Below are 15,392 nucleotides of genomic sequence, written 5' to 3'. Positions count from 1 at the left end.
TTCCGATAATATTTCCGATTCTGACAATATTTCCGTTTCCGGCAATGTTTCCGATTCTGGTAATATTTCCATTTCCGATAATATTTTCCGATACGTACCATGTTTCCGTTTCCGGCAACATCTACGACTTGGATAATATTTATATTTCCGATACGATCCATATTTCCGTTTCCGGCAATATCATCGTTTCCGGAGTATTCATTTCTTGCCTGTGACGATCTCAGCTCCCACTGAAACCAAGATCCGTCGATTCCGAATATCCATAGATGGAGTATCTAATGCCATTAAATACTTGATCCGTTTACGTACTATTTGTGTGACCCTACGGGTTCAGTCAAGAGTAAGCTGTGGATTAATATCATTAATTCCACTTGAACTGAAGCGGCCTCTAGCTAGGCATTCAGCTCACTTGATCTCACTGAATTATTAACTTGTTAATTAATACTGAACCGCATTTATTAGACTTAACATAGAATGCATACTTGGACCAAGGGCATTATTTCCTTCAATAGTTGTTACCTGTTTGCATACGGAATATTATTTTAGGCTAATATTGGCTAAAATCATTTTGTTCTGTATGCATGCATGCAATGCATTTTTTTTTTGGGCTCATGTTCTGCCACGCATCTTCTTTTTTTTTTTAGAAAATTTTCATGATAGGTTTTTTACAATGCCACGTGTGTACAATTTTCAGGATAAGTTTTTTACAATGCCACATATGTTAATTTAATTTCATATTTATTTGTTTGTTAAAATTAATAATTGTGTTTGAAGGTGAATTTATAGTGGAGTATACCTTGAGTCAAGATTGTAGAAGAAAAAGGAGGGATTTAAGTAAGTGGTATGTCAAGTTAGTGGAAGATGAGGTGGAAGAAGGAGAAGGATGAGAGAGAAATTATTTTTCACTTGACTTAAAGGAAGTGGTTTCATTGATTTCTGAATGGATTGCAAGCAATTCATCCCTCCAAACTTGTTGCACGATTGTTTCAAATCGAAAAATGTGTTGAATATCTTCTTCTCCATTCGCACAGAAATCACAGACAACCTCCATCTGGATACCCCTTAAATGAAGCCTAACCTTTGTCGCAATTCCATTGTGGAGAAGTTTCCATATGAAAAGTTTCCATTTTGGAGGAATCTTAAGGGACCAAAGATTCTTATAGAAATCAGACGGGGGTGTATTGTAGCTCAAAGTCAAATCCTCTGAAATCAGCATTGCATAGGCAGATTTAACAGTAAACTTACCAGACTTATGATATCTCCAGTAAATAAAATCATCTTCAGTTGATAGTGGAAGTTCCATTGCAACAATTCGACGAGAGTCTTCAAATTCAAAACTATCTTTAATCTTAGCATGATCCCAACCTAAACCTGATCGTAAGATAAAATGGATAACCTTCCAAGTCCTGGCATTTTGAAGAGAATTTTCTAATTTAAAAACTGGGATTGTTCCTGCCTACCATCTTTCCGTTCCCGCCACAATGCGTTGGCCATTCCCAATTTTCCAGTCACATCTTTTAAGGAGTAAGTTACTAGCCCGACAAAGGCCTCGCATGCCACAATAAAAACCTTTCCCTTTTATTGTAGTCTGTAAGCCTGTTAGCAAAGGTATTGGAAATTTTCTACCACAAATTCCCGCCAGCATGTTGTGGATTGTTGAACAAACGTGAAGCTTGTTTCATTAAAAGAGCCTTCTTCAAGGAACCCATTCCCCTTATACCCAATCCTCCCAAACCTTTAGGAAGATAGATCGTGCCTTTGTTAACCCAATGCATTCCTTTGTTCCCTTTATTAGCCCAAAAGAACTTGGCTACCATAGCATCAATCTTAGAAACAATCAATGCAGGTACCTCCATACAAGAGAGAACATGAGAGGCCATAGCAATGAGGACTGAATTTATAAGAATGATCTTCTGAGATTGAGCGAGTGGAATATAGCTCCATGAGTTAATCTTTATAGCAATCTTATCCACAATGAACTGAAAATTTGAATGCTTTGGCCCTGTCAGATCAATTGGTACTCCCAAATGGGTCGATAAAGCCGAGACTAATTCCATTTGTAAAATATGTTTAAACCTTTGTCTCATCTCAAGAGGAGTGTTGGGGCTAACTTTGAAGTGGGATTTCTGAAGGTTTAGATCTTGACCCGAAATTGCACAAAACCTACCAATGATATTGTTTACCTGTCTACAACTTTCCTCTGTAGCTTTAAAAAATAAAAGGGCATCATTAGCAAAGAAAAGGTGAGACACCTGGGGACGACCTCTTGTAATTTTGATTCCTTGAAATTGGTTAATATCGTTCCCCATTTGTAGCATTCAAAATAAAATATCCATATAGAACAAGAACAAGAAAGGAGACAAAGGGTCTCCCTGACGTAATCCGCAATTTGGTTTAAACTGATCCGACGTATCCCCGTTAATGAGCACTTTGTAAGAGACCGTTGATATGCACTGATGAATCAGATGGATCTAATGGCAAGGAAAGCCATACGCTCTTAAAACTTTCAGAATGAAAACCAAGTGGACCCTATCATAGGCTTTGCTCATATCTATCCACAGTAGCAAGGTACCATGTACCTTTACGGTGATGATTAATCTTATCAATAATTTCATGACTAACTAGAATATTATCTGTCATGAATGTTCCCTAAATAAAAGCATGTTGTGACGGAGATATTATAGCTGGAAGGATGGACTTCATCCTCATAACCATACGTTTCGAAGCGCACTTGTAAATTGTATTGCAAAGGCTGATCGGTCTCAAATGGCCCACTTCTTCAGGAAATTCTTTTTAGGAATTATTACCAATATAGAGTGAGTCCAGTCTTTCAGAAGATAACCAAAGGTAAAGAAACTCTTTACTGCATCACATATTGATCTCCAATGAAGTTTGAAAAATGCCGCTGTAAACCCATCTGGACCGGGGGACTTAGAATTATCCATTGTAAACATTGTTGTCATTATATCTTCATTCGTAAATGGTTTTTCCAGCATCATAGATTTTGCTTGTGAGATTTGAGGAACATCTAGTTCTCGAATGACCATGTCGATGTCTGCATTGTGTAGAATTTCCTTATCTATATGAAATATGTTTTTCAATGAATCCACCAGAAGAGCCTTAACTTAGCCTTGTCCCTCTACCCAGTCACCTTCTTGGTTTTTCATTTTAAGAATCTCGTTCTTCTTTTGTCTTCTTTTAACCTTAGTTTACAATATAGTTGTTGGCATATCACCGTCCTTTATCCAACGTTCCTTTAAACATTGTTTCCAAAACTGTATCTTTAGCAAAGCTTGAGAGAAAGCAAGATCAAATTTCTCAATGTAAATCCGAGCCTCTCCCAAATTGGTCACTGAAGATCCATTAAAAGATTGTCATTCACCTCCCTCCGATCAACCCCCCATAATTTCTTATTAAGTAGACACCAGCGCTTCAGCTTCAGCCTTATTGACACTAATCGCCTTGATAAAACAAACATAGGGGATCCCTGGAAGGGCATCCTCCACATGTTATTAATTAAGTCACAAACTTCAGCAAATTGAAGACACCAATTTTCAAGTTTATATGGTCTGGTCTTCCTCAAATTGTTAGAATCATTGGAGAATATAATGGTTGCATGATCCGAGGCTACGAAAGGTTGGTTGACTAGTTTACTATCGGGGAAGGTCATGAACCATTCATTTGACATATAACCTCGATCTAATCTTTCCAAAATTAAACTTGACCCTTGCCTCTTATTTGTCCACGTAAATCTTGGTCTAGAAAAAGGAACATCAAGAAGCTGACTATTAAACCTCCAACTAACAAAATCGTCCCATCCACAAATGAAATTTGAACCTACCATTTTATCACTCAAAGTCTCTATTTGATTGAAGTCTCCAAGCATAAGATACTTTGGATATAAACTAAGTAAATCTAAAATCTGGCTCCAAATTAAAGGTCTATCTTCAAGAATAGGAGCACCATAAAAAAAACAAGACATAGTAGAAATTTATACTAGATTCTTCAATTTCGCACAGTACAAAGTTAGGGGAACTAACTACACAAGTGATGGCAAAAGAACTCCACCCAAAAACAACCAATCCACTACTAGTACCTACTGGATCTACTCCACAACAAAAGGAAGGATTACTATATTTTAGTTTATCTACAATATTAAGTATAGATACTTTAGTTTTTGAGAGGAACAGAAAATTTGGATTATGAGTATGCAAAAGCCAAAGTATATAATACCTTGTCATGATTGATTATTGTTACATAAGTCAACATTCTGGCCAAATTGAACGAAATATGACGTCATAAATTTTTTAAGTAGATTTTAAGTAATTAAAAACAAAAACAAAATTAAAACAACCTAGTGATAAATTATACTCTAAGTTACAATAATTCACTTAAATGGGCGAATTTCGCAAAGCAAAATGATAAAGGTCGAAACTTGCGACCTTAATGACGTGTCGCAATGGTGACATGACACGCCTACGTGTCATATTTTAAATTGGAAAGTAAGATGTTTAACTTATATATATATATATATATATATATATATATATATATATATATATATATATATCATATTTTACATGTTATGGAAAAGGGGGGAAAATTTTAATATCTTAATTTACAAATTGAATAAGGTAATTTTTTATTTCAAAAAATATTTATAATTTAAATTAGAAAAAATAATTTTATACTACCTATATAGGAAATTAAAATTAATATATATTTAATTATAATATACTTGGAAAATAAAATAATGAGTTAGAAATTGTGGATGAATTTGCTTGAAATAGTGGATGAATTAGCTTGGAATTGAGGATGGATTTGTCTATTGATGTTGCTTAAATATTTTCTGGCGATTTGGGTGAGAAATTATGAGTTAGAGTATATAGAATGACATAATTAATCTTGTAATACCTCGTATTTTTCTGAATTTATAAATATATTTTAATGTATTTATAAAGTATTTATATAATTTTACGAATTTAATTACATTTAATAATTATTTAAATGTACTTTTATTTTAAATAATATAATTATTATTTATTTATTGAATACAAATTTCTTAAATAAATTAAATGAATTAATTATTTTATTTTATTCGAGAATTTATTGGGTCGTGTTTTAAATAAATTCTGAGCCCAATTCCATTTAGTTGGTGAACCCAACAAAGCCTTAAAACTTTTAATTCTAACCCAAACCCAATTCTGAAAGCCCCGTGCAAATCCTTAAAACCTAAGCCCATTAGGACTAGGAACCAATAAATATAGCCCTTTGCATTGATGATCCCCTCACAAATTTCATTAATTTTCTCTCTCCTCTTTTGCTCTCCTCTCTTTCGGTCTCCCTTGTGCCCGTCTCCCCTCACCCGCGCACAACCGAGCAGTTCCTCGTTGTGCCTTGCCTTGCCGCATCGTGCCTCAAGCACTCTCGCACGTCCCTCGTGCCTTGCTGCCTTGTGCTGCCATTGCTCGTGCACACAACACCCCTCACACACCCTCTCTTTTTCTCTCGTCCTCGTCGCACCTCTCGCCTAGCACGCAAGCTTGTTGTTGCATGTTGGTGTTGTGTTGTTGCGTCACTGCTGCTTCTCTTGTGGTGCCCTCACCCGCACACTCGTCATACTCTCTCTTCCTTTCGTGCCTGTGGAGCACCCCGCCCTTGCCTGCTTGCTTGTCGCTACCCGCGCAACACACGCACACCGTGTGTGTTGTTGTGTTCCGTATACTCCGTATATTGTAGCCCTTTTCGCCCAATTACAACGAATTCATGATTGTACCGTGATATAGGCTGGATTGGTATAATTCTCCTCTTCCTTGCCTATTCTATTTCAATTTCGTATTTTAAAATTATATTATAATTATTGATTTTGATTAATTAAACTGCTGGGAAATGTTATGAACATCATGTTGTGATGTTTTGCGTGTTTGAATTCATAAGGATGATTTTTATTAAAGGAACTATTATTTTCAGATTTAGTAAATTAATAAGGTGTGGATTTTTGATGTCCTAAAGTGATTTTTATGATTATTTAATACTAGGGTTTTTATCCCAATTTAATAAGAGATTGATTTACATAACTTAATGGTGATTTAAATTAGGGAAATCAAATGTAATTTTCAGATTTAATTCAAGGCTTTAAAGTGTTTATTTTAATGATTTTAAAGGTGAAATATTAATATTTTCGTACTAGGACTTTAACCATTCAATTGAGACTATTTTTGAATTATGAGCAACTAATTTCTAATTAAAACAAAGGTTTTAAAACTATTAAAACTTGCTGAAAATTTAATAAGCATGGATAATAACAAAATTTTATTATTTAAATTATAGGAGGTGATTTCTAGCCTTGACTGTGATTCGCAAAGTGGCCCCCGTACTTAGGTACTCGAGGTACGTACATGCCTAGGGTGACCACCGTTTACATGAGGATTATGTGACAATTATTATTTGTGAATCATGTGATTTGAATATTATTGAATTCATGTTTGATGTGGTGAACAAGCATGTTATGGTCTATTGTTGAATTTTGAAACCTATGTGAACAGTCATGTTGTGATAATTTATAATCGCTGAATTATGTCAAGCATGTTGTTCAAGTTTATATGAATGTATGAGTGTTTCACATGCAAGGATTATGTTTATGCTATTGTACGGGATGTCTACCATCCTTTAAGCCAAGTAGTTGTGCCGCAATGCAGTATGTATTCTACCGGCGAGTAGAATATGTTTGGGAAGTCTATGTGAATTGAACTAAGGACTATTCGTGCCTTGTGCACACCCCGCTTGTTAACTGACAATGTCGGGTGATCTTAATAGTATATTGAGAAGGAACAATGAGAGTAATATAACTTGAGTCCTATGTTTGATCACATGTCCTAAAGGATTAAAATGAAGTGTCATTGTTTGGTTGCTTGGATTTTATATCTTGTTGTTGTGTCTTGAGTTCACCTTGTGCATAAAATATTAATCAACATAAAGTGCAACTCGAATGAGCTTCAAAACTCTTGAAACGTATATACCTTGAGTATGAACAATGGGGTAGTCTTGCCGGAAAACTTGTACTCCTTGAATGATACACGACGTTGTCTCATTCTTTATTTTAAGCGCGAGAATTCCGTAGGTATGGTCCGACAATCGGTATGGTCCGATATTTATTATTGTGGTGTGTGGTTGGCTTCCAACAACTTTTCTTTTCCTTTTATGGATATTTTCTTTTACCCGTTCGAACCTAATTCTTATTAATCTGTGAGTCAAGAGTCGTGTCAAGTGTCGAGTCTTGTCTCCATGATTACTTGTTATTAAATGGCTTTTGCATGTGGATTATATATTGTTGAGTGAAGCATGTTAGACTAGGATTTCATTCTAGCTTGTTCGTACTCAGCTTTCACTGACTTCGTGCTTCTTGTCTTGGCCTTTTCCTTAATGACCCTATGATGATCCATCATTGCATTTGCGTTGTTGGAGATTAGATTTTAAATAACAGTTTCGTAGAGATAACTTGCGGGAGAAGTTATCATGGGATTGAGTTTGAGAGATTTTTTTCTCTTCCGCATTTATAAACTCTTTATTTATTTTCTAGCCATGACTACAGTATTTACTTAAACTTTAGTTAATGTATTTTTAAAACTATCAAATGTTTTGGTTTGGGCCTTAATGGTTCCGAGTTGTACGATGGACATTAACTATTTATTATATTTGAAAGTTAGTTAAGTGCCGCTGCGTAATTGTGGTAAATAGCCTTAGCCGTTATCACAGTGGCAATAATATCTTGGTAATTCCTTTGTTTTAATTTGGAAAATGTTTTATAAAAAGCAATGAATTATTAGGGTGTTACAAAGTGGTATACTAGAGCTTAGTTCAATCCTTTTTTGTAGTAAGTAATACTACAAAGTGGTATTTTCAGAGCTCTAGTTTAAGAGATATTTTGGATTAAATAATAGTGCAAGGTGGTAATTCCTTAAACTACGATTTAGAAACTACTTAATAGTAATTTATACTATTTGGGTAGGTTTTTGCGGAACTTTAGGATGTTTAAAATTTTATTTTCCTAAAGTTAAAATGTTATTTTTGAGTACTCAATATTTTTGAAAAGTCAAATACCATTTATTTTAAGTTATTTGAAATTGAGTAAATTCCGAATTTCTTTATTTTAATTTTAAAATTTGGTTGGAAATTTCGTATAATTCGAATTTTCCGAATTATTTTTATTTATTCCGAAATTAATTATTTATTTATTTAATTGTTTATTTAATTATTTTTCGGAATTTCTTTTTTTTTCGAATTAATTAATTAAATTATTCGATTATTTATTTTAATTTTTGATTTTTATTTTAATAATTTCGTTTAAATATGAAGTTATTTATTAAATTAATTTCGAAAATTATAATTTATTTCTAAGTGAGAAATGGTAGATTAAGAAGGGCATTTAATTTAAGTATGCATCTAATTAAGTGTTATGTGATTAAGTATTGATTATGTGATCTTGTATTTAAAGTTCGATCATGTTTTATTTTTCTTGATGTGATTAATTGCATCATAATCAATGATTAAGCATGTATTTGTGCATTGAATGTGTTAAAGCTTAATTATTTTGGGGGGAATTGAATTATTTTGTTTGAGAACGCGTTAGTAAGACTCTTAAGTTGTGTATTTTCAGGATTTTAGATGTTTCTTTTAAAGTTCTCTAACCTAGGACACCTAGAGAAGTTACACTGTGAGACTCCACACAATTATGTGAAGAAGATTGTGTTCGCTTGCAATTATTTTGCTACGGTCCAGAATTTGCCTCAACTAAGGAAATAAGGATGTTATATCTGAGATGGTTATTCATTGCTTGCCTCATAAGAACCCATACATTGAACTTAAGAATCGATTCCATGATATGCATTCCGACAATGGTACTCCTAATTACTTTAAGTATTGTACTCCTGATGGTAGATGGAGGTATGACATGGAGGTCATGACCACTATTTTAGAGCTTGCTAAGCATATTTTGAGGATGGTAATATGGTAGAAAATATCAATCACATGGAGGAATATAGTGAGGTGGAGAATCCTATGAATGAGGATAGTGATGAAGTCGTGGATTAGGGTAGTGATGACGATGTAGTTGAAATTGAGAATCCTAACCCTATAATTCCTGAACCCACTATTGAGATTTCTAGTGATACTGAGGATGAGCCTGAAGCCAATGATGAAGTGAATAGTGTGCTACAACAAAATGATGAAGATATGGAGTATGATTCTGATCCTGAAGAACACATGGATGATCTTGAAGATTAAGATCGTTTTCCTCAAATCTGTAGGGGAGGTTGGCTAGAAGAATAGCTACAAGTTTTCAATTGTAATAGCTAGTACTTATTTTTGGTTGAATAATAAAGTAGCAAAGCTACTATTTATGGTTTTAGTAATTCATTTTATGGTTTAGCGAATAAAGTACTATCCAAAGGATGTGGTATTCTATCATTGAAGTAATAAAAGCTTTAGATTCTCTTTGTTACCCTTAATTCTAAGTTTTGTATTTAAGTTTAGTGATTATCGCAAAGGGATTTAATGTTATTTCTTCAATGAAATTTTACATGTAGCGTGGTTGAATTCCCTACCACTTAATTTTTTTTGATGCAAACGAAGCGGGAACTGGCCCAAAGTAGGCGCCACTTTCCCATTAGGGTCCGAGTATTTGTGACCATTTGTGCTATTGTTTTGACTTGTTTTGTTGGTGCAATACTTTAGTAAGGTCGTGTCCAATCCAGTCTTTGAAGTTTATCTTTTATTTTATTCAGGAGAAGGGACATGGCTAACCAAGGGATTGCGGATGTGGTTAGGCAATTAGCTGAAGTAGTGCAAAACTTAGCGCAAAATAGAAACAACCCAGTGCCTGATCCAGCTAGGGAAATTTTTAAAAAGGTGGCTCAGAGTAAGCCTCCTCTGTACCAAGGGGAGATTGACCCAAGCGTACTTGAGAATTTGTTAAGGGAATTTGATAAGCTAATAGTTGCTGTGAACTGTCCGGAAAACCTTAGGATGAATAGTGATGTATATTACCATAGGGGAGAAGCTGACCTATGGTGGCAAAGATGTGAAAATGCTTTGAGAGCTACACCTGGATTCGGGTGGGAATCGTTTAAGGTTGCATTGAGAAATAAGTTTTATCCGCCGTATCTGAAGAAGAAGAAACCTCAGGAATTCATAGAATTGAAGATGGATGAGATGTCTATAACTTAGTACTATTCTAGATTCATAGAGCTTTCTACGTTTGCACCGGAATTGGTGGCAATGGAAGAGCTTAGGGCTCAGAGATTTGAGAGTGGATTAACTAAGGGTCTGCAAATGATGCTTGCTGAAGAGACTTTTACTTCTCTCGATACCTTGTATGGGAAAGCTACCCATCTGTATGGACTCCAATAAAGGAAGAATTGAATTGGTGAGAAGATGAAAGATGTTAGGAACCAAAATCAGGGTGGTAACCAACAAAACCAAAATAATTTTAAGAAGAATAAGGGGAACAATCAGTTCCAGTTCAAAGGGAATGGCAGTGGAAATCGAAACAACAATTTCCACAACAATAGTGGCAATAGGAACTAGTCTGGAGGCAATGGAAATGGAACAAGAGTTTATGAGTGCAGACATTGCCATAGTAATCACCCAGGGAAAGATTGTGATGGAAATCCAGTGATATGTAGGTTCTGTGAGACGCCTGGCCATAGGCAATTTGAATGTTGGGCCAAGAATGGGAAACCTAACCAAAAACAACAGTCAGAACAACAACCGGAATTACCAAAACTGGAATGGAGGGAATAGTGGAAATAATGGTGGAAACTAGAGGGGTTACCAAGGCGGTAACAATAACAACAATGGCCAGAACAATGAAAATTCTAGGGGAAACTATCAGCAAAATGGGAACCAAAACAATAATGGAAATGCCAATGAAGGTGGCTATAACAAAGGAATTGACCAAGGAAAGCTGAATGTGATCACTAGGCAGGAAGAAGAAACTTCGTCCGACGTCATAGCCGGTACTTTTTCTATTAACTCCATTTTAGTTAAAGCACTATTTGATTCTGGTGCAACTTATTCGTTTATATCAATGGGTATTGTGGAGAAACTAGGCTTGAAATAACATGAAGAAATAGAGGTACCCATAGTTATACCAACTGGTAGGATAGTAAAGTGTACTAAGATGTGTAGGGATGTGCCTTTAACCATAGCCAAAACCGTGTTCTTATCTAGCCTAATCGAGTTTGAATTGGGAGAACCAGATGTGATTTTAGGTATGGATTGGTTGGTAATGTTCAAGGCCCAGATTATTGTGAGATGCAGAAGATTTATTTGAGGTCTAGTTTAGGGAAAGTAGTGACCTATTGTCGTTTTGGAAAGCCTAGAAGTGTAGGAATCATCACGGCAATGGAACTCGTGAAGCTAGTCAATAAGGAAAACCCAGTGTTCTTGTGCAATGTGAGAAAGATCGAACATGTAACTAAGGATTAACCTGAGGACATTGTGGTAGTGAGTGAATTTCTGTATGTTTTTCCGGAAGAGATCCCTGGAATGCCGCCCAATTGACCTATTGACTTTACCATAGACTTAGCACCTGGAACTGCACCTATTTAGAAAGCTCCCTACCAAATGGCTCTAGCAGAAATGAGTGAGTTGAAAGGTCGGTTGGAGGATTTATTGAAGAAAGGCTATATCAAACCAAGTGCATCGCCTTGGGGAGCGCCAGTCTTGTTTGTGAAGGAGAAGGATGGAATTATGAGACTCTGTATAGACTACAGGGAGCTCAATAAGGTCACAATCAAGAATAAGTGTCCTTTGCCTAGGATAGATGATCTGTTTGACCAATTGAAAGGAGCAGGAATCTTTTCAAAGATTCATTTGAGATCAGGTTATCATCAGTTGAGAATCGCGGACCACAATATATCAAAGACTGCATTCAGGACTAGATATGGTTATTATGAGTTCACTGTTATGCCTTTTGGGTTAACCAATGCACCTGTTATCTTTATGGACTTAATGAACCGTGTTTTCCATGCATTCATGGACAAGTTTGTAGTATTTTTCATAGATGATATCCTTGTGTATTCAAAGAGTGAAGAAGATCATGCTGAACACTTAAGGTCTGTGTTGAGTACATTCAGAGACAACCAGTTGTACGCCAAATTCTTGAAGTGTGAATTTTGGCTGGAGAAGCTAGGTTGCATTTTTGGGACATTTTGTGTCTAAGGAAGGAGTTGCAGTGGATCCTGCAAAGATCAAAGCAGTTAGTGAATGACCTACACCTAAGAGTGTCACGGATATTCGAAGCTTTTTTGGTTTAGCTGGATATTATAGGCGTTTTGTGCAATATTTTTCCAGAATAGCCAAACCAATGACTACCTTGATGAAGAAAGAAGCTAAGTTTGAGTGGAATGATAAGTGTGAGGAAGCATTCCAAGCCCTGAAGACGCAATTGACAACCGCACAAGTGCTTACGATGTTAGACGAAAGTGGTACTTATGATGTGTATAGTGATGCGTCTAAGAATGGTCAGGGTGTGTTTTTGTAAGGTTATGACAAATATAAAACATATATTTCATGCGGAAAAACCATAAAGCCAGGAATCCAAATTAATTGCCACATAGTCAATTAGCATAATTTTGAAGGAAATAATGCCCTTGGTCCAAGTATGCATTCTATGTTAAGTCTAATAAGTGCGGTTCAGTATTAATTAACAAGTTAATAATTCAGTGAGATCAAGTGAGCTGAATGCCTAGCTAGAGGCCGCTTCAGTTCAAGTGGAATTAATGATATTAATCCACAGCTTACTCTTGACTGAACCCGTAGGGTCACACAAATAGTACGTAAACGGATCAAGTATTTAATGGCATTAAATACTCCATCTATGGATATTCGGAATCGACGGATCTTGGTTTCAGTGGGAGCTGAGATCGTCACAGGCAAGAAATGAATGCTCCGGAAACGATGATATTGCCGGAAACGGAAATATGGATCGTATCGGAAATATAAATATTATCCAAGTCGTAGATGTTGCCGGAAACGGAAACATGGTACGTATCGGAAAATATTATCGGAAATGGAAATATTGCCGGAATCGGAAATATTGCCGGAAACGGAAATATTGTCAGAATCGGAAATTTTGCCGGAAACGGAAATATTAAATATTTGTTCGAAACGGAAATTAATTCCGGAATCGGAAATATTAAATATTGTTCGTATCGAAAATGAATTCCGGAATCGGGAAATTAATCGGAAGCGTATCGTACGAATTAGCATCGGACGAGGCCTGCCAGACGAAGGCCCAGCACGAAGCCGGGCCATCGCCCAGCAAGCCAGCGCGCCACAACGCACCAGCCAAGGCTGCGCCAGGCCCACCGCAAGGAAGGCCCAGCGCGCGTCAACGCTGCGGCAGCGTGTGGGCCTCGCAGCAATGGGCTGCGAGCTCGCGGGCTACGCGCGCGCGCATGGCGCCCCTCGTCGGCTGCTGTGCGTGCGTGTGTGTTGGTGTGCTATACGAATCCTAAAGCTATCAGGTTTCGACTAATGATTAAATTCCTAAACCTAAAAGGATGAATTAATTAAATAAGAATTCTATTAGGATTCTAATTTAATTAAATCGTATCCTAATAGGATTACGATTCTCTTTCCATGCCTCTATAAATAAAGGCCTAGGGTCATTACTTTGTATAGAGTATTCAAGTATTCAAAGTGATTTTTGAGAGCAAAAATTCAGTCATACAAGTACCTTAAGAGCGATCCTAGTTGGTCAAGCTTAAGGCGGATCCGGACGTGCTGTGGACTATCTACGGAGGGACGACACTTGGAGTCCTAAAGACTTGTTCTTGTTCGGTTCGGGCGCAGCTAGGGAAGGCACGCAACAAAGAGTATGCACCTAAACTATGCTAAATGATTATGTGTAAATAATATGATTTCCTGGCTTTATGGTTTTTCCGCATGATTTATGAATTGTCATATGTATCATAACCTCACAGTGGTATCACGAGCCTCTTATTATTTTCATAATCTAAATTGCATGAACATGGTTAAATATTACAAATTTGCAAGAATTAAAAGGGGTGATTAATTTTCGTAATTGTTAATTAATTGCAAATTGCGTTTATTTAATTATACGTACGCAGTTTTTCGGCAGTTTCTTCGTTACTCATCCAAATCGAGTGATTTTTGTGTCAATTCCGCATGTAAAAGACATTCTAAAATTTTGACAAAAATAATAATTTTCGGCCGAACCCAGAATTCTCAAATTCGAAGCCTAACTATGACTTTTCGGAGGTTTTAGTTTTTCGAATGCAAAATTTCGTAAATTTAAGATGTTAAATTAAATATTTGCGATTCTTGTTGATAAATCTTGAATTTTTGATTGACCTACTGTATATGTTTAACAAGTTTGAATGCCTAGCCTTGTTAATTATACAATCTAATTTGTATATGATTAATTTGTTGAAAATTGGAATAATTTAGAATTAATTTGATTTTCATAATTAGTTATAATTTAATTAGACACCTATGATTAAAAACCACCATAAAAATTGTAAATTTATGTTAAATTTTAAATTTTTATGACCTAGACTTGAATCCATGTTAATCGGAAATCAATTAAATAATAAATTTTCAATTTTTCGCCCTAAAATTATGAAATTAATATTATTTATTAATTTGTCATTAATTTTTAATATAAATTTTAAATTTCTATGCGATTCGCTCATATAACTTGCACGCACAAAGCAATGGACGCTACGTGTTACCCTTAAGGGGTGTTGTATAGTGCGGGCATGTGACGACGAGCAAGGGAGCTCGTCGCCCATGCGGTACGAATGCAATGAGCAAGGCCATGGTGCACAAGCACAAGGCAGCAGCCCTGCCTTGTGTCGTGGGCTGTGTGCGATGGGCGAATGGGCGAGGGCGAGAGCAAGGCACGAGCAGTCGCGTGTGGACAGCAAGCAAGCGTGCGGAGCCTCGCGCGCAGCGAGCGCAAGCTCGCGTGCCACGAGTGCTACGCCAAGCATCGATCGCTCGCGCACAGCGAGCGCTATTGTGCGTGCGACGAGCGCTGCGCCCAGCGATGGCGTGCGAGTGCTTGTTGCGACGTGCGACGAGCGCTGCGCCCAGCGATGGCAAGCAGCTTGCTTGTTACGACGTGCCATGCCAAAATTGAGTTAAAAGGTGCCATGCCAAAATATACACTTGCTTGGATATCCTTTACATCAGTCTAGTAATAGTTTTCGCTCAGCGAGGTGTTACTTATTGGTCCTAAAGGGGCAAGGTACACAAATAATTGTGAGTACATGTTAGTTTTGGTGAAACTCAACGATATAAGTAAGGAGTCCTTTTATGTCGTGGCAAAATCGATAGGTTTACCTAATAAGTTCTTAGATGTA

At 36.4% G+C, this 15,392-nt stretch overlaps 1 protein-coding gene across 1 annotated transcript; it reads right to left on the bottom strand.

Annotated features, from left to right (window-relative positions):
- Positions 1-895: 895 nt before the first annotated feature.
- On the bottom strand, positions 896-2,309 carry LOC130471694 (uncharacterized). Its single transcript, XM_056841959.1, has 2 exons — positions 1,627-2,309; positions 896-1,406 (listed from the first exon to the last, which is right to left on the bottom strand). Exons 1-2 carry the CDS (start codon positions 2,307-2,309, stop codon positions 896-898), a joined length of 1,194 nt encoding a protein of 397 aa, XP_056697937.1.
- Between the last annotated feature and the right edge of the window lie 13,083 nt (positions 2,310-15,392).

This window comes from Spinacia oleracea, chromosome 4 (assembly GCF_020520425.1).
Source record: "Spinacia oleracea cultivar Varoflay chromosome 4, BTI_SOV_V1, whole genome shotgun sequence".
NCBI lineage: Eukaryota > Viridiplantae > Streptophyta > Magnoliopsida > Caryophyllales > Amaranthaceae > Spinacia > Spinacia oleracea.
The sequence above is the reverse complement of the archived record's forward strand: the minus strand, read 5'-3'. Positions and strand labels throughout refer to the sequence as shown.